We start from the raw sequence: 19,836 nt of genomic DNA, 5'->3' as shown, positions 1-19,836 counted from the left end.
TCAGATTGATAATTACTACTTCTCACTAAAGTCAACATCTCTAACTTTCCCCTCCTACTATTAATTTGGCACTTATAATGTGCTGTGAGCTTAGAACTCAAACAAACAAACTTTTGGGAATTTCCTACGAAATGAGAGACAGAGGGAATTTTCATAGGATACCAGATATGCAGTTTACTGAATTGTTATTTTGGAATTTATTTCTTCATGTTATCTGTGTTTTAAATAGACACATTTACTGGGTAATTGAGTTCTGCATAGGTAGAATGGTGCTAATCACCACAAGCAAAGCTACTATGGGAAAAATTCTGTGGAATATATTCTGTTGTGATGGGCTTCAGAAATCCCTGCCTCCAAAGTGTTTTTGGGTTCTTTTTGAGATGTTTTACTTTGGTGAGAGTTTAGAGGCATTAGTTTAGATAATACGGATGCTTAATAAAAAAAATCATGCTAAGAAAATTTGAGGAAATGTGACACAATATTAACAGCCATCCTTTGGAAAAAAACCCTAACATCCAAAGTAAACTAGGCAAACCCAGAACAGTCAGTTGCCTCCTGTAGGGAGAGAGACCGCAACTTACAGCCAGTGCAGTCTCGGCATGTGCTGGCAAAGGGGCTTGTTGGGCAGGCGGGTAAGGACGTTATTCATCAACGCTCTGAAAAAGAAGAGAAACTGAGGAGAGTCCCATTTCCCATTTCTTTTCTCAACTTACGTCAAACACGGTTTTATCACAATTCTTACAAAACCGTGAAAATCCACTAAGTTAGTTGTCTTCTCACTTTAATCTTTTCCTAGAAGCCTTGTCAGATTTCAGTGCATGTTAGTAGTACAATCAGACAAAGTAGCTGTCATGCGGAGAAAACAGTAGGTCAGCAGCTGGAAAGAGGCTGTGCCCTCCATCCAGTGAGTGGGCCGTCAGAAAGGAGGCGACTTTGAATGATGGCGGTTTTTCTTTACCAAAATTAATATAGGCAGGCTAGTACTGGTGTGCTTAAGAATATTCCAGTATAATATGTCAGTGAGGCTGTGTTCACTTTTGATGAACTGACATTCTGGAAGACAGAAGATCTTATAAAATGGTTAGAACCACAAAATAGCCTCATAGAATATGATTAGAGATGGTTTTTAGCTGAAAGGCCTTTGTAGGGCTTTAATTCCAAATTTAATGCCATTAAACTTAAAGCAGTAATTTTCTTTTTTTTTAAATTGAAGTACAGTCAGTTACAATGTGTTAATTTCTGGAATATAGCACAATGTCCCAGTTATATACACACACACACACACACACACACACACACACATTCGTTTTAAAGCAGTAATTTTCATTCATGTCTTTTCCTTCAAGTGAAATATTTGCTTACATTCTTAATACTTACAGGAGAATAAGAGAATTTAGTCCATAAAACGTTAGTGGGGAAATTCGATTGAGGGCATTATCTTCGATTATCCTGCCGGCCCAGAAGAAAAAATTGATTCATTTATATATTTTTTCGAACATAAAAACTAATACTATGAAATGCCACCAAAAATAAACATACAGCCATTCTAGTCTATGGAGATCTTCAAAAACACCTGGCTTCAAGAAGGTTATCCTGTTATGACTGAGATACCTGAAAAAAGAGAAATGACTCCAGTAAATCTGTTACCTTCCTAATAGTACAAGGAAAAGAACAATAGTCACCCATCTTCAAGTTTTTCACATGCTGTTCTCATCAGTCATTTTCCTGCCTTTGGTCTCTAAAAGTTCTTTAGCACTTACCTTTCTGTGTCTAGTTTTTAAATTCCCAGTGATCAACCAACCACCCATCAGTCAATCACTCTGTCTATTCATTTATTCATCAAATTATTTTTTTAATCAAAGTATAGTCAATTTACAATGTTGCATCAATTTCTGGTGACCAGCATCATGTTTTAGTCATACGTACACATACATATATTCCTTTTCATATTCTTTTTCATTATAGGTATTGAATATAGTTCCTTGTGCCATGCAATAGAAATTTGTTATTCATCTATTTTATATATACTAGTTAGTATCTGCAAATCCTTTACTCCCGGTTTATCCCTTCCCACCCCCCTTCACCCCTGGTAACTGTAAGTTTGTTTTCTATGTCTGTCTTTCTGTTTCATAATAAGTTCTTTTGTGTCATTTTTTTTTTAGATTCTGCATATAAGTGATGTCATATGGTATTTTTCTTTCTCTGTCTGAGTTACTTCACTTAGATGGACAATCTCCAGGTCCATCCATGTTGATGCAAATGGCATTATTTTATTCTTTTTTATGGCTGAGTTCAGCAAGCTGTTTTTGAGCACCTACTGTACAGCACTGTGCTAGGTATCAGATCCCTTTCTTCACGGGACTTTGGGTCTAGAAGAAGACAGCGTGGGAGCAGGTGATCACAGAGGGAAAAGAGATCGTATGTAGCAGAGGAGACACCAGGCTCTGCTGGGGGTTGGGGGTGCAGAGCTTGGAGGGGTGAGGAGACAGGAAGTCTTAACTAAAGGAGGCTCAGTTGAGAAGAGTCTTGGATGGAAACATGTCACTCACAAAGCCAAGCATGGTTGGAGTGATTCTGCACAGAGGAAGTGGCTTATGCAAAGGCAAGAAGTGCAAAGGGGAGCAAAATGAGGTAAGAGGTTTACCAGGGGACTTAGTGCAGCTTCACCACAAAGAGGCTGTGAGGAGTGAGAGAAGATAGTCACGAAAGACCACATTCTGTATGATTTCACTCATATGAACGTCTAGAATGGGCAAATCTATATATAGAGAAAGTAGACTAGTGGCTTCTTAGGCCTAGGGTAATGGATGGTGGCCAGCGGGGTAAGAGCTGAAGAGTATGAGGGTTTCTTTTTGAGGTGATGAAGAGCTTCTAAAATCAGTAGTTTATAAAACCACAGTGATAGGTGCACATATTTGTGAATATAGGAAAACCACTGAAGTTTGCACTATAAATGGGTAAATTGTATGGTATGTGAATTGTACCTAAATAAAGTGGGTTTTTAAAAAATCTTAAAAAGAAAACAGAGAGTCTGTGAGGAGAGATGGGAGACGTGCCGGGGCAGGCAGGGAGATGCTCTGGAGAAAAGGACACTGAATGTCTTCCTGGAGACTCTTTCCCCACCTCACTCACCCAACTTCGCCTTTCACTCTTCTGCAGAGCGAGCCAACTCTCTGTTCTATGGGGCTGACGCTGACCTCCTCTTGTGAGTTTATTTCTATCTCAACTTCTCTAGTGCAGCAACTCGCTGCTCTGAGTCTGCTGTCAGACACACTGGTTCCCAGCTTTGCCACTTGTTAATCATGTGGCCTTAAACAGTCAGCAGCTTCTGAGAGCCTCAGTTTCCCCAAGTCTAAAATGGAAATAATACGAGTACCTAATTTATTGGGCTGTTGAACATTTGAGGCCGTGCACATCATAAGCACTGGGTGCGTCTTATTAGAGCCATGTCTCTGTTCAACTTCTGACTTCAACTTCTTTCCTCTCCACCTACAATTCCTATGCAAGTATTCCTTCAAATTCCACTTCCGCTGATACATGGACCACACCAGTTTCACTCTTTTCTCCACCCTGACAGATCTTGGTGCTGACGTCCTGCAAAATTCCTCCTGCTAGGAATCTCCTCTTCCCGCATCAGGGTGACTTTGCCTGGGGGTGGCAGGGATAGTGCCTCCTATTAGGGCCACTCCCCCCCTTCCCTTGCACATCCGGAGACCCGGCTCAACACTTCCCCTTGAACACCTCAGGGAGCGGGGGAATTATTGGCACCGGTACTTACAGCTTGGTGAGACTGGACAGTCCTCTGAAAGCATGGATGGATATGGATCTAATCTTATTGTTTTGCAGACACCTGTGAAAATGATGATTAAAAGGAAAACATAATGAAACCGAGTTTCAGTTTTGCCAAATGAAGAGTCCTGTGGGTGGACGGTGGTGATGGGAGTACAAAACTGTGGGTGTCCTTAACGCCCGTGAATGTACATTTAAAAATGGTTAAGACTGTATGTTTCAAGTCGCATGTTTTTTGCCACAATTAAAACTTTTTAAAAATGAAAAAGGGTAGCCATAACAAAATAATGTAGCGAAACTGCATGTCACTTTGTTTTGCTATTAAGTTAGTGTATGATTAGGCTCGTCTTTATGTAGAAGTTCCTGTTATAAAGGTAAACATATGAGAGCTAAAATTTAATGTTTGAATTTTCTACGAGTGAAACTTTAGTTTAGTGCATATTAAGGCATTCACTAATCAAAGAGGCCTAGAGGCTTTGTTTTTCTTTAACTTTTTAACATTTCCTGCTGTAATTCTACAAACTTGACAGTGCTCGACACAGTGCTAGTAAAACTACAAGTATGTGAGATCATTAGGACTCTAAACCATATTCCATGCTAATCACAGATTGGCCAAGTGGACTTGAATTCTATTAATGTGATACCCAAGTCTTAACTCCAAACAGTGTTTGAGGAAACTCATCAGGAAGATAAATGACGAAAGAGAAAAACAGAAATAAAAAGAATCCAGACTGGAAGCATATAAATTAGCTTGGAAGGCCAAGCCAGAATGATGCGGGTTCACATAGTTCCCCGAGGTCACGCTGGGTGTTGGGCCTGGAGTTCACAGCAGGTCAGAGGAAACAGAACCCAGACACCAGCCACTGCATCACACGCACCCATTTAAGCATCGCACACCTGTGCACACCAGCCGCAGGTTGTGAACAGGACAAGGAGGGGCTTCGAGCCTGATTTCCTCTTCTGATGCAGGTCACCATTGTCCTTTAGGGTTTTCTGAGTTTTTGTATAATTTTTCACAGATTTTAGGAGTAATAAAGGATAAGCCCCTATGAAAGAAGTCTCTTAATCAGAAACTGCGACTAAAGGAGAGTCCCTATTTCTCCAACATGCAAGAAAACCTCACTTTAATTGTAAAATATTATTATTAAGTCTGTCATACACCTAACATGCTGAGGGTCCAATCGTGAAGGAGATAATGCAGCTTTCTCACTAAAGCACAGTAAAACTTTCATGGCATTCATTTATACATGAGTTTATACCTGAGTCGTTGTGTTCATTCATTTATTTCTAACTATGGTAATGATCTACTGAACAATAGACTATATTGCCTGGAGTTTGAGACAAACTACATCTCTAATAACCTATTAGAATTTTTTTTTTGTAATTAAGCTATTTTGATCTATTACTTGGAACAAATTGGTTGTTCAAGAATTAGTTCAGTGTTTGTTGTGTGAAAAATGCTAAATGACTGAATTCTGATGTTTAGAGTTGAAGTCCTAACCCCTTTTAAAGGATGTGGACATAAGGTGGAGCTGCAGCTCAGAAAAGTCCTCTTACTTCCAAAATCAGAAAACAGAAAGAGGAAGTATCTTGAAATTTTTGTATCAGGCCTGATTTTGAAAAGCTCTTCCCTGTTAGTCCATCAATGTCTACAAAAATGTTCTGAAAAGTCATTTTATTGGAATTTAATTTTCCAATATGAAACACTTTTCTGCAGCTCATCTGAGCTTTGAGAACATTTTATCAAAGTGGGTAAGTATTTCTTCTGATTCTACTCTGTTTCTGTTATCCTAAGGAAAAATGTACAGGTAGATTGTATCCACGTACCAGAGTGCTCTGGTGGTTTTTTGTTTTCGTTTTTTTACAAAACTAAAACCAATATAGACGTGCAAATGAAACCAGAAGTTTTGAGACATTTTCTAGATAGTGTGGTTCAGGCATTTCAACCCAACCGTTTAAGCACATGACAGTATGATTTAGCCACAAAGTTGACCTAAAGAGCAGGTAGCTGTCACCTGGTCTATTATGGATTCTGCAAGTACATAGATAATCTTAAACTGAAGGGAAGCTGCATGTCAGATAACTACTCAAGGGTGAAATAAAACTCAGCCAACAAGGCAGAAGTGAAAATGGAATTAAGTCCCCAAAACAACATGCTTGGAGGTTTCAACCCACAAGGACTTGCTCTCTCAGGTAGAGCTTGAATTTGCAAACATAGGAAAGCTCTTCACTATCTAATCTCGATGGCAGATCTGGTGAAAAGCCGTTACATCTTTCTCTAAGATGCACGGAGGGGCAGCGAGTGACACCTCCTGAGTATCTTCACCAGCGGGGAGTGTGGTGGGAGGATTCACTGCCCACGTCCTCCAGGTTCTTTGGGGGTAGGTATCTGAGATTTTTCTCAGATGGCTTTTAGAATTGCTCAGGAAAAAAAAATGTTACCTCGTAGTCTCCAGCTAACAGTGAAATAATCCCCAAAGAGGGATTGGACTTAAACAGTTGATTCTTGCAGAAGTGGGAAGAAACAGGTATGTCCCCTGCAAAAGTCAGCCAAGTTAATACCAAGAATTAAAATTTTTCTTACAGTTGCTGAAGATCATGGTACTTCTTGAAGCCATCACGAGGAAGCTTTCTTATTAAGTTCCACTGAAGTGACCTGAAATAAATGAGAATTTTGGTTCTTAAAGTTTTTTCTTTACTTTTAAAAACAGTATGAATAACTGTAAACTTTATTTACTTTAACACCAGCTCTCAGGAAACACTTTGCTTCATGGTGTCACTCTTGTATTCCTAATACCATTTAAAAATTTTTCTAACAGATTTTGAGAGTTATTTTCATTTTATTTATTTAAATTAATTAATTGTATTGAGATATAGTTGATCCACAATATTGTATTAGTTTCAGGTGTACAACATAGTGATTCAAAATATTTATGGATTATACTTCATTTATAATTATTATAAAATATTGGCTATATTCCCTGTGATGCAGCTCATTTATTTAATACATAGAAATTTGTATCTCTTCCTCCCCTGCCCCTGTCTCATCCTCCCCTCTTCCGTCTTCCCACTAGTAATCTCTAGTTTGGCCTCTATATCTGTGAGTCTCTTTCTGTTTTGTTATATTTACTAGTTTGTTTTATGTTTTAGATTCCACATGTAAGTGACAACATACAGTATTTGTCTTTCTCTGTCTGACTGACTTCACTGGCATAATATATTCTAGGTCCACCCGTATTGTTGCAAATGGCATTTTATCCCTTTTATCACTGAGTAGTATTTCATTGTGTGTGTGTGTGTGTGTGTGTGTGTGTGTGTATGTGTGTGTGTGTGTGTATTTAAAACATCTTTATCCTTTGATCTGTTGATGGGCACTCGGTTTGCTTTTATGTCTTGGCTATTGTAAATAATGACGCTATGAACAGTGGGGTACATGTATGTTTTTGAATTAGTGTTTTCATTTTCTTCAGATATACACCTGGGAGTGGAATTTATGGGTCACATGGTGGTTCTGTTTATAATTTTTTGAGGAACTTCCATACTGTTTTCCACAGTGGCTGTACCAATTTACATTCCCACCAGCAGTGTATGAGGGTTCCCTTTCTCCACAGCCTCACCAACACTTTTAATTTGTGTCCTTTCTGATGACAGCTATTCTGACAGATGTGAGGTGTACCTCATTGTAATTTTGATTTGCATTTCCCTGATGATGAGTGATGTTGAGCATCTTTTCATGTGCCTGTTGGCCATCTGTATGTCTTCTTTGGAAAAATGTCTATTCAGGTTTCTGCCCACTTTTTTAATCATGTTCTTTGTTTTTGTGATATTGAGTTGTAAGTACTCTTTATATATTCTATATATTAACCCCTTGTTGGTCATATCATTTGCAAATATTTTCTCCCATTCAGTAGGTTATGTTTTCATTTTGTTTATGGTTTCCTTTGCTGTGCAAAGGCTTTTAAGTTTAATTAGGCCTCATTTGTGTACTTTTGCTTTTGTTTCCTTTGCCTTAAGTTGCTGATCTGTTGATTTCAAAAGCATTTTAACACTCCTGCATTTTTCACTGTCCTCCCCCAACAACAATTGTTTTTGACATCACATTGTACATCTGTTTGTTTTGTGTATCCCTTAACCGCTAATTGTGCATATAAATAATTTTACTACTTTAATATTTCACTCTTCCCACTAGCTTTGTATGAGGTTGATTTACTACCTTTACTGTATATTTGCATTTACCAGGTTTTTCCTTTAGTGATTTTCACGTTTCTAGTTGGGTTGTGGCCTTTTCTTTTTTGCTTAGAGAATTTCCTTTAACATTTGTTGTAAAGCTGGCTTGATGGTACTGAACTCTTTTGGATTTTGCTTGTCTGTGAAACTTTTGAGCTCTCCTTCAAACGTGGATGAAAGCTTTGCCGGGTACAATAGTCTTGGTTGTAGGTTTTTCCCTTTGATCACTTTCAATATATACTGTGCCACTCCCTTCTGGCCTGTAGAGTTTCTGTTGAAAAATCAGCTGATAGTCTCATGGGAGTTCCCGTGAATGTTACTTTTACTTTTCCCTTGGTGCTTTTAATATTCTCTCCTTATCTTTAGTTTTCTCATTTTAATTACAGTGTGACTCTTTGGGTTGATCCTGTTTGGGACTCTCTGTGCTTCCTGGACCTAGATGTCTTGTTTCCCCCTAACCAGGTTAGGGATGTTTTCAGCTATTATGTCTTCAAATATGTTCTCCACCTCTCCTTCTGGGACCCCTGTAATGCAAATGTTAGTGCACTTGATGTTGTCCCAGAGGTTTCTTAAAATGTCCTCATTTCTTTTCATTCTTTTTTCTTTCTACTGTTCAGCTTGGGTGATTTCCTTTACCCTGTCTTCCAGTTCACTGGTCCATTCCTCTGTATCATTTAGTCTATTGTTGATTTCTTCTAGTGTGTTTTTCATTTCAGTTATTGTAGTCTTCAGCTCTGTTTGGTTGTTCTTTATATTTTCTAATTTTTTAAAAACTTCTAATTCTTGCTCTGTGCATCCATTCTCCTCCTGAGTTCTTTGATCGTCTTTACAGTCAGTATCCTGATCTCTTTCTCAGGTAGATTGCCTGTCTCCATTTCACTTAGTTCTTCTGGAGTTTTATCTTGTTCCTTCATTTGGAACATGTTCCTCTGTCACCTCGTTTTGCCTCATTTTCTGTTTTTATTTCCATGTACCTGGTAGGTTAGTTATGTTTCCCGACCCTGGAGAAGTGGTCACCAGAGCTGTGTGCTCTAGGGGCTCCCCCTGTGTGGGCTGCGTGGGATCCTGGGTCTAGTGCCTGCCTACTGGTGTGTGGGGCCAGGGTCGTGTCCAGGGTGGCTGTGGGTGCAGGAAGTCTGAAGGCAGACTCTGCTGGGTGAGGCTGTGTCTCCATACAGTTAGTTGCTTGGCCTGAGACGTCCTAGTCCTGGAGCCTACAGGGTGATGGGCAGGGGTAGGTCTGGGTCCTGATGCTGATAAACAGAAGGAAGACTCCACAATGGCACTTCCCAGCATCAGTGTCCACATGGTAGAACAAGCTCCTCAAAACCGCTGCCACCAGCATCTGTGTCCTCAGGGTGAGCTTCAGTTGCCTCCTCCTCTCCTGGAGACTCTCCAAGATGAGCAGGTGGGTCTGACCCAGGCTCCTTTCAAATTACTGCTTCTGCCCTGGGTCTCGGTGCATGTGAGATTTTGTGTGTGCCCCTTAAGAGTGGAGTGTCTATTTCGCACAGCCCTCTGGAACTCCTGAAAGTAAGCCCTGATGGCCTTCAAAGCCAAATGTTCTTGGAGCTTGTCTTCCTGGTACAGGACCCCTGACATGGAGCCCAATGTGGGGCTCAGACCCTCACTCTTTTGGGAGAATCTGCAGTTATAATTATTCTCCTGTTTGTGGGTTGCCCACTTGGGGGTGTAGGTCTTGACTGTATTGTGACTCTGCCCTTCCTACCTGTCTTCTTGTGGTTACTTCTTTCTGTCTTTAGTTGTAGAAGATCTTTTCTGGTAGGTTCTGTTCTTTTTCATTGCTGGTTGTTTTGCAGATGGTTGTGATTTAGGTGTGCTTGTGGAAGGAGGTGAGCTCAGGGTGTCTCTACTCTGCCATCTTGAGAACTCCTTCACAGTTCCATTTGGACTAAGTCTAACTATTGATCTTGTATTATTAGAGTTATTTATCTTTTCTTAAATTTAACTTAGAACATGGTTTAATTCTGACAACAAAGACATAATAAAACTGGGAAAAAAATTTTTCAGTTGTGTTCTCCCTTTCTGTTTTTATTTAACAAACAGAAAGCATCTCAGTTTTTGAGTGACAATAAAAATAGTGTTTTCTTGTTTAAAACACATCCAAGAACTTAAATAATTTTATATTCCTCAATATTTCAATTCTCACATTCCACTACTTTTGCTTCCTTTAAAAATTAGTTACAAAGGAAACTGTCAATTGGTACATACAATTGAACCATTTTTAATCAGTAAGTGATTCCATTGTGATTTCTAGTAAATCGTATAGAAAGATTTCCCCTAGGGTCACAATTTGATAGGCAGCTTGACACAGGCCAGGTTCACATAATTGTTGTTGCATTGGAAAGGACCTAACCTTTAATTTTTTAAGCAATGATATATGGTAGGAAAGAAATAAAACAAGCAAAAACCCCAAACTATCAAAGTTGGGGGGGTCCCTTGTATGAATCATACACAGTCTTTCCGTGTCAGTTTCTTTAACAGTGAAAGGATGGATTTGGACTAGATGACCTCTAATTACGTCATGCCTTGTTATTACCATCATTATATGTTATGGTGGAGCAGATGCTCATTGAGAAAAGAGCAACAGACTTCACTGTTGTGAGTCTGACTTGCTGTGGAATAAACACATGGAAACACTTCATCAGGTGAAGACAGTTTCATACAAAACTCTAACGATGTTAGCTGTCATGTTGGTTTTGGACCAGAGCTGCTTGAACTTGGCAATGAATCCTTCTTATAGAAAAAGAATTTCTCAGACTCCCTATGACACATTTTTGGAAACTAATAGGAGAAATAAATTGTTCTGGAGTCTAGAAAACTGTATTCTCAATGCGATTGTTAGTATTCCAAGGGGGTGAAAATTGGTTCTTAGGGAGTGAAAAATAATCTTACTTTTTTAATGGATAAAGAACAGACATATGTAAATAGAAACATAGTATACACACAGTATTAATATATCACAGAGGGGGACAAATAAATGTCTGAAAAGGCTTGGGAAGGGGGGCAATATTGGTAAGAAAAAAGGTTAAGAAACACTATTCTAGACTATGCATTCCAGTCGCTTAGTGATTTTTTAATAAATGAAGGTCAAAGTTTGATTAACTAGTAACCCTCTCTTGAAATGCCTGTTACCAGATGTTCTTTCATTCCTAATATTAGCGAACTAAAAATCCCTTTTTTCTGCTGATGAGTCTCAGTTGGCCTGGACCTTCAATTCTCCTTTATATCCAGTTTATATGTTTGTGTTGTATAAAGACAAACTGAAATATTTGAGTTTGATTTAAGGATGCTGATGTGCTCTCAGAAAAGTCCCATTCATTCATTCATTCATTCATTTTCTCAACAAATGTGTTGAATGCCTTCCATTTGCATACTGGGAAAAAGGTAATATCCTTGCCCTTAAGAAGCTTATACTCTGTTTGGATGTCAGATAACATACTTTGTTTTGATTGTCAGAGCTATCTCTAGTTTTTATAAAGAAAGCTCTTATTATTGGATTATGTGCTTTTAGTGATTAAATTCTAGGATCTACATGTTAGCTGTCACACAAAGCTAACATTTAGCAAGCTAGGCAATGTATGCATAATACTTTTACCCATTTGTCTCTTTTGTTCACTAGCATTTATATCAAATGTCTCAAAAATTATAGTTTTGAAAAATATTACTTGGATTATTGTCCTCTTTGATACTTTAGTACTTACTTACATATGAGTCAACTCGCTCATTTCTGGCATTTCCCTATGATAGTTCCTGCTCAAAAATATGGTACAAGCTGAGTAAAAAAAATGATATTTACTCTTACTATATTTTCTGTAAAGCCTAGAGTTCCATTTCTCTATGGAATTGAACAGAGACACTGATGGGAGTCAGTGTTCTGCAGATAAAGGTGGAAATGGATAACCTGGATCGAGCCCTTCAACCCAAAGCACAAGAAAATGCTATTTTTCAACAAGAAATAAAGTGTAATAGACATAAACTCCTGAGCTTGAGTCCCGCTTCTCCAAATGCCTGTTGGAAATTTCCCCTGAGTGACCATTAATCACCAAATGAAAAAACATCTAAATTGGAGTTCAAGTGCTCCCCACTGTCTGTCACCACGTCTCCCCCACCACTTTTACTCAAGATGGAAACCTTGGAGTCATCTTCAGCCTTGCCTTCTCCCTGGCCTTTTGTAGCCAATCCTTCATGAAGATCTGAACCAGTTTTTTTCTTTATACCAAGGGCTGTAAGCTCGTGGCCCACAGGCCTGTACACACCTCTCTGTGAATGTCTGTCTGCATGAATTTATGTGTCTGTACGTGTTGAGCCAGGACAGTTTTTAAAACTGGAATCAGAATGCCTTTAGGTAGGGCTTACACTCCCACCCTAGTCATCATCATCTCTACTTCCATTCCTCCAGTCCCCTCCCTCTCTTCCTTTCTTCCACAAAGGCGAATTAAATTGTTGAAGAATGGGTTCAAATCTTACTTGTGGGAAAATGAGAAATGCTACTATCAATGTATTCATGGATTTGGATTTTCTAGTAATCTGACACAAGCAATGTGGGTGGTAATGTTTTCTTCTTTGAAAACCAAATGAAATCCTCACACATTTTTATACCCAGCCATTCTAGTCAGTGTTTAGATCATGGAAACTCAGTGGTACCTCAGATTTTTGCAGGGGGAGGGGATTATTTTTTTCTAGTAGGACTAATTACTAAGAAAAAAAGCTGTGGTAAGTTGAGGGTAGGACAGAATGCCGTCTTAGTACAGGTGGGAGTCTCACCTCTGGAAAACAAGTTGTCATGGCTTAACCTGCCTGCTCTCCTCATCTCGTTACCAAGTTGGGTAAGTCCCCCAGACTCTGCTAATTTGATGGTACCTATGTACAGGAACTGAGCTGAGACTCTTCCCCACCCCTTGTATGTGTTAAGCACGTGAGTTGCAGTGTTATGTGGTTTGAGTTGAAAAAAGGCAAGTCTTGCCAACATTTGTAGCCTTAAAGATCCCTCCTACTCTGTCCTCATATATACAAAAGTCAGAGCCATAAGACACTAAAACCTATGGAAGAAAACCAAAAACTCAGCAAAAATTGGACTAAAATGTTTGTCCTTTGCTAATGTCTTTTGAAAGTTTCAGCCAAATGTCTGTTTGTGTTGCTGAAGTTTGTTAAATTCAAATTAGTATTGGATCCATAAACTGCTTATTATGAGGATAATTTTCTCTTACATTCATACGTTTGAGTTACTTCAGGGAAAAACCAACATCAAATCTCGGAGTCAAAATGTGATTCAGAAGAGGCAGATTTTAAATGTGAAGTTCTGGAATATTTTATCCAACTTGTTTTACTTGCTTCATATTTTTATTTATACATGAGTGTATTACAGTTTATTTCCGATAAAGTCAAAAACTTTTCACTTTTGACACTTTTCCAATAAGTGTCAATTCTTGTAACAAGAAAGCTCCATATGATAGTTTGATTGGTAGCCTTTTTTCTTTAGTAGCACATACATTCGATTGCATCTTTTGTTTAGATGAAATATGGTGGTACTAAATACTCTGTAAGATTGTTATGAGGAACTAAACAAGCAAATGTATAGAATAATTTAGAGTAGGATCTATCTTTTAATAAACGCAAATAAATGTCAGCAATCATTATAGTTGACCAAGGAACAATGATACCATCTTTGAATGACAGTGCATTGGTAACAATGACAATTAAGCCTTAGTTACAACACATTTTACAGGTGCTGTTCTGGCAGTCAGGGTGAAGCCATTCTTTTCTACTTACATCAAAGTCACGTTCGAAGAAACTGACGGAACAGCTCGTAAATTGGTCTCATCACAGTTAAGCTCTAAACCTCGGCAAAGACATTGCCCGGGCACAGAACCGACCACTGAATAAAGAGGACGTAGTGAGGAATGGGGATACCGAGGGACCAGGAACAGGAAGGTAATGAAAAGAAAGAAACGAAAAGCTATGAGAAAATTATATACAAAAGTGGGTCACGTAATGTAAGCCATTTAATGTAAGCCATTTGCGCAAAGCTTTAAATTAAGGTTCCAGGGTTTTGCTTTTAATTTAACATTAAAATGATGCTAGAACTCTAAGATAAGGAAACATACACAGTTACCAGTTCATGCATTTTTTTTTTAATAGCTACCTGCTCTTCTCCAGTTGGTGCAAAATAATGAATGACGTCATCCTTTCTGACTTGTCCTCGGAGAGTAGCTGTGCCCAAGGTGACATGACAGTGTGTGATGGGCTTTGTTGTTCATGTTAAAGCTGCTGCTTAAGAATAAATACTTAAGAACAGCTTTAATGGAGGACTAAGCCATTTTTAATTAGCAAGAAAGGGAACTAAACTCTGAACTCATAGTGCTGGTAGAATTTTTTTTTTTTGGAAAACTCAGGAGTTCTTTAAAAGATTTTTAGTGATCTGCTTTGGCTTCTGCAGGGATGTAGAGATGTCCACAGCTTCACTTATGGAAGCAAATACTTTTTATGCTGAGCCCTTCTGTTCTCGCTGGTGGGTGTTGGAAAAAGAGGGACATTAGGACGCATGCTTTGGCAGTCTCGTGGGGCTATCATGATAGTCTTAAAAGATGTGATCTGATATTTCTAAAGTCTGTTAGAGACTTGCAGCGGTGTGTTCATACAGCTAAACAGTGAGGTGGGATTATTATTCAGTGTGATGGACCGTCTGATTCCTGACTTGACGGGACTGGACCTTTACTGCAAGCGATGAGGTGTACCTTCCTTCTGCTTTTACCTGCAAGCCCTGCGCTTCACGCAGGGGCTACAGACTCGGATGTCTACAGGGGCAGGCAAAGCAGGCGTCAGCTGTGTCCAGATGACCCGTGGAACAGCTTCTCCTGACCATGGCCATGTGTGGCCAAGTCAACCAACATCCTCAAAGCAGCCAGAAAGACAATGCTTTGTATGTAATTACCTACTTAAAAATAAGAATAGCTAACTAAAGCATTGTCACTGCCAAGAAGAGATTCCGGTGACAAAGCTGGTGGGTGGTGGTAGTGAGCACCTTGGCACCAGCTTTGGACACAGTGACGTGACCCTTTGCTCAGATCTGAGGCCACAGATGTTTTTCCTCTCCTCCGAAATAACTCTGCAGACTCCTTACGGGACCATGAGAGCGCAAGAACACAACCGGGGTTTTCTGTGTTTTGTAAACAGAGGCTCTGCCAAGAACTTTTAAACAGTTTTATGGTTGTAAGTGACCATTTTGGCAAGGATCGCTGAAAGCTATTCTGTCTCTCTTGGTGAAGTCATGTGCTGATGTGACTGTTGTGGGGAAGAAAAGGGGAGGGTTGGCAAGGAAGATGAAGGTCCTGTGAGGGACAGTAAGAGGGCAGTGAAGTCAACATTAATTCCGGTGTGTTTTTCCTACTTCTATAGACTGAGTTGAGATAACCCACACATGTGGATTATGGGGTTACTTGTGACGGGGAAAAATGAACAAGATAACACCTACATACCCAACAACAAAACAAGGATGAAGCAAATTATGCCCCTTAAAATATGTATGGTATTTTGAAAGGTTTGTAATAATATGGATACCTGATTATGCCAAAATGCTAACTGAAAATATGATAAAAATGGATGACACAGAAAATTGCAACTGTGTTGAAATTTTAAAAAAGATGATGAATGCTGGTAGCTTTTAAGAGGTGAAATTACAGCTGAGTAAAGAATTCTTGACAAGTCTCTGTGCTTTCCAAACTCCTCACATTTAGAGTGTATTAATGTATTCGTTAATGATGGATATGTTTTCCATGATAACTGTTCTTGGGAAGTGACTTTATAAATGTGAATTCCATTCATTCTTTCATTCAGTCAAAAGTTATTGGAAGCCGTTCTCACTTTAATTTCCAATAAGTCCTTATGATAATCTGATTTAAATAAAGTGATACAATAGGAACCTTAATTTAAGTTTCACTCTCCCAATTTCACACTAGTCTTTCCATTTTTACACTGCTTTTAAGCTTGAAAACAGACATTTAATTATTCATTACCACCCCCCAATCTGTCTTGAAAGAACTGTAATTAGAATTAGATATTTGTTCATTACAAAAAATTGTTTAAAAAATTGCGTTTGTAATTTTTGAACCATCATTTTTGGTGCAACTGTATTCTGACGTACGTATACTTAGGACTCACTTCTCCCAGAGTTCAGGATCGGGCAAAAATTTATTTCTCTTGCTCACTTGATCCATTTCCCCCCCTTTTGTTTGTTTTTGCTTTGCAAACCGGACTATGAAAGCTATGTAACCCATTATTTTCCCTCTTTGACCTTATTCCTCATTACTCTTCCCTTTCACCATGGAATTTTTGTCTTTTACGTCACGTTAATAGTTTAAGCCTGTTAGTAGCCATATTTTTATCGTAAACTGCCTAACAGCCTTTTGGGAATAGGTGAAATATAAAAATATTTTATTGAATTTTAAGAAATGAAAAGGATATACAAAAAATAAGAGAGAAAATGAAAACTACATTTTGAGATAAAATGGTTTAGTCCCTTAGTTTTTTGCATTATATTAGTAGTTAAATTATACCTGGTAACTTTTTCCTTTCTCAAAAGCTCTTAGCTTTTTAATGATCAAGTAATTTGTTCTTCAGATTTTGACAATAAGACAGCGTGAGGTTGAGACAGATCACTGAGTAATCTGAGAGACTCGCAAGAGGGACGTATACCCCCTTAAGTTGGGGAGTGCTCCACTTTTTATTAGTCTCATTTGAGTAGAGAGGACAAAAGCTAATAAAAGTATTTTTAAAAAGCTATACTTTACGATTTGTGGTGGAACATAAAGGGAAAAATATAGTAAAGGATTCTTTCCCCCAACCCCCGCTAGTGTTAAAATTACAGCTTCAAGACACGCACTTACATTTGAATACTTTATTAAAATGGACAAAATTTATTTAAGAGGAGTAATTTATATAAATCTTCCTGATCTAAAATATTATACTCTCCCACTTCCCCCCAGGGTTTTTGTAAATTTTTGGTATATGTCTAAACATAGTAGGTTACAATTAAGAAGGCTTTTTGGTAGCTCTGAAGTACGGTTTAGACCCCAGAAGCTTTTTCACTTACAAACATTAAAATCCAAGCAGCTTCTCTGATCTTCTATTTTCAGTTTTCTTTATGTCAGAGTTTCTTTTAAATCAGTGTTTCTAGTGATTGTGAAAAAGGCCCTGCAAAATAACAATGCTGACTGCTGACATTAATTGTTTTCACAACAATACCTGGCATGATTTATTACTTTTATAATTATGATCCCTGAATGATTTTTAAATAAAATTCTCAAATTGAGGCTGCATTTCTAATAGAAAATTATAATTTTGCAAATAGAAAACTATAATTTTTTTTAATGTTGGATCTAACTTTGAAGAACATGGTGTCTTACAATGAACTCAGAGGCAAGGACTCTCAGCCCCTCTGGTTACTTACGGCATTCAGATGTTCTTGCCTCAAAGGGGTACGGGGATGTCGTAATAATTTTGTAGTAATTGGCAAAATATTTGTCAAGTTGCGCAGACCATCCATTGTTGTCTCCTAAAATAAAATCAGAGAGCAGAAAAGTTGAAGAAAACAGAAATATTCTGGGGTGTTGGGGAAAATAGGTCCCCCTTAAAATAGGTGATGGGCCAACTTAGAGAGGGAAACATCACCTGGGGGCTTGTCAACACTGTGAGTTGCTGGCCCCCACCTGGAGTTGCTGATTTCATAGATCTGAGATGGAGCTCCTCGTCTCCATTTTTAACAGGCACTGTACGGGATTCTTCAGCAAGTGTTCCAACCAGATTTCAACAAACAGCACTTTAGATGTACTGAGACCCAGCGCACTGTTCTTAGCCTATTAATTACGGTTAATTGTCTTCAATTGTTTAACCTGATATTGGAGATATATTAACGTGGATAGATAAATGGCCATGATTGTTAAATAGGAAAAGAAAAAAAGAATAACATGACTGGCAGCATCTCATTCTTCTTTTCTTTTTTTCAAAGGCATGGTGGTATTGCTAGGTAGTTAGATAAGTGGGGGCACTGGGCAGACAGGTGGAGGAGAGAGAGAATGGTCCAGGCGATGGCATGGTGCCCACCTCCAGCATAAGGGGACTTTACTTCGTCTAAACGAGTGCCAGCAAGAAACTGGTTAGAACCCGACAGCTGTGACTGCGCGGCAGTGACAAGGACCTAACCGGACATGACCCAGTGCTCATTCTATTATAATTAACACTGCCGTTGAGCCCCACCATGGGTTTCTCTGTGTGCCTCGTGGATAAGGAAATGCGCAAAGCGGGACAAACATGACTGAGCACTCCAGGGGCAAGAGCTGTCAATCAATCAAGAGACCACCTCTGAGCAAGGGTGTAAGGGAAAGGGGACCAGACAGACTGCCTCTTTCCCTCCCTTGGATCAGCCGCCTCCTGTTCTTGGAGGTGCACCTTTCCTTTTCCTAAATAAATCCTTTGCTACACAATGCACTCTGTCTTCTGTCTGTAGTCTTGTCTTTCAGGTGAGACAATGACTGGGGTCTTTTCTTCACCTTTTGGGGTAACAGTATCACAGATCGCATTGAGTGTTTATCCTCTGAGCCCTTACGGATTTTCTCATCTATATTTTCTGATTTTGATATTAAACTCTTGTATAATTTTTTTAAAATAAAATCAAACAAATAATAGTAAAAGTCTTCACTGAGTTGGGGGAGAAAAGAAATTTTTTCCTCACAAAATTCCTCATGACCTTTTCAGTTATTTTTAAACATGAGACCATGAAGCCATTCATGTGGTGGAGTGGACAGTGAATGGGGAGGCAGGACCAACTTCCCTGTATCATCTACAGATGGCATAAGCCTTCATCCCCCTGCGGTGTGGGGGGCGAGTTTGAACATGACCCTTTCCAGAGGTTCCAAAACTTTTTCAGATTGCTGCTAAGACTCTTTAAGGATGCATAAATATATAAACAGATGATAGAAATGATTAAAGTTTATCCTTCTTCCATAACAGTATTAAATCTAGCATTGATTTTATGAGTTGTTTCTGCACATATGTATAATTCAAGCCTGAGACTGAGACCAGGTATGAAAATTTTGTTCAGTTTGCTTGGATTTGGTGAACTTGACTTAATCATATCCATGGTTTTAATTCTTATCAAAGGACTTCAAAATTATGTTTTTAGCCTGCACTGTATCTACTGTGTAACATGAGATCAGTTCACGTGTTGCGTTGGTTGGGGCAGCTGGGCCAGTGATGGTGTGGGCAGCCGTCAGTCTCTGGATGGGAGCCCTGGTGCTGAGTTCCTGGGTCCCCTGGTACCAGTGGCTGCGGCCCACCCCTCCAGCCCCTCTGAGAATTTTCTAAGTATCTAGTTTCTGTTTAACAGACCTAGAGTGAGTTCTCTTTCTTGAATTCAACCCTGATAGATATAGAGACTGACTGAATTGTTGAATTAAAATGTTGTTTAAGTGTGACTGGATTTTTAGTTAGTTTTCAGAGCCCAGGTGGAGTCTCATGATTTAGAACAAGGCAGTGTATTTTTTTTCCTGAACCCACGAGCGTGAGTGTAATTTAGTTCCGTGGTCTCACTGCGGTAACATGGGTGATGCTTTCCCGAATTTTCCCCCATTTCCAAGTGGATTCTGGGAGTGGGGTCCATGTAGACCGCTCAGCTCTCCTGGGCTCTAGAAACACCTCTTTGTTTCCTTGGTTGTCAAGTTTGAAGTTTACAGCGTTTGGATTGTCCTCTTTTCCTGGGTTGGCTGAGTTTGTTGACTTTTAGGGAAGTTTTTACTTTTAAAA

At 39.0% G+C, this 19,836-nt stretch overlaps 1 protein-coding gene across 1 annotated transcript in view; it reads right to left on the bottom strand.

Annotated features, from left to right (window-relative positions):
* The window catches only part of RXFP1 (relaxin family peptide receptor 1), a 93,220-nt gene that overhangs the window by 29,772 nt on the left and 43,612 nt on the right, over positions 1-19,836 (bottom strand). Inside the window, exons 3-9 of the mRNA XM_072974902.1 lie at positions 17,486-17,590; positions 13,810-13,996; positions 6,374-6,445; positions 3,779-3,850; positions 1,540-1,611; positions 1,378-1,449; positions 582-656 (exon numbers count right to left, since the gene is read on the bottom strand). Coding sequence (XP_072831003.1) covers positions 582-656; positions 1,378-1,449; positions 1,540-1,611; positions 3,779-3,850; positions 6,374-6,445; positions 13,810-13,996; positions 17,486-17,590 — 655 coding nt within the window. The remainder of the gene's footprint in view (positions 1-581; positions 657-1,377; positions 1,450-1,539; positions 1,612-3,778; positions 3,851-6,373; positions 6,446-13,809; positions 13,997-17,485; positions 17,591-19,836) is intronic.

This window comes from Vicugna pacos, chromosome 2 (assembly GCF_048564905.1).
Source record: "Vicugna pacos chromosome 2, VicPac4, whole genome shotgun sequence".
NCBI lineage: Eukaryota > Metazoa > Chordata > Mammalia > Artiodactyla > Camelidae > Vicugna > Vicugna pacos.
Note: the sequence above shows the minus strand (reverse complement) of the source record. Positions and strands in the feature narration are given on the sequence as shown.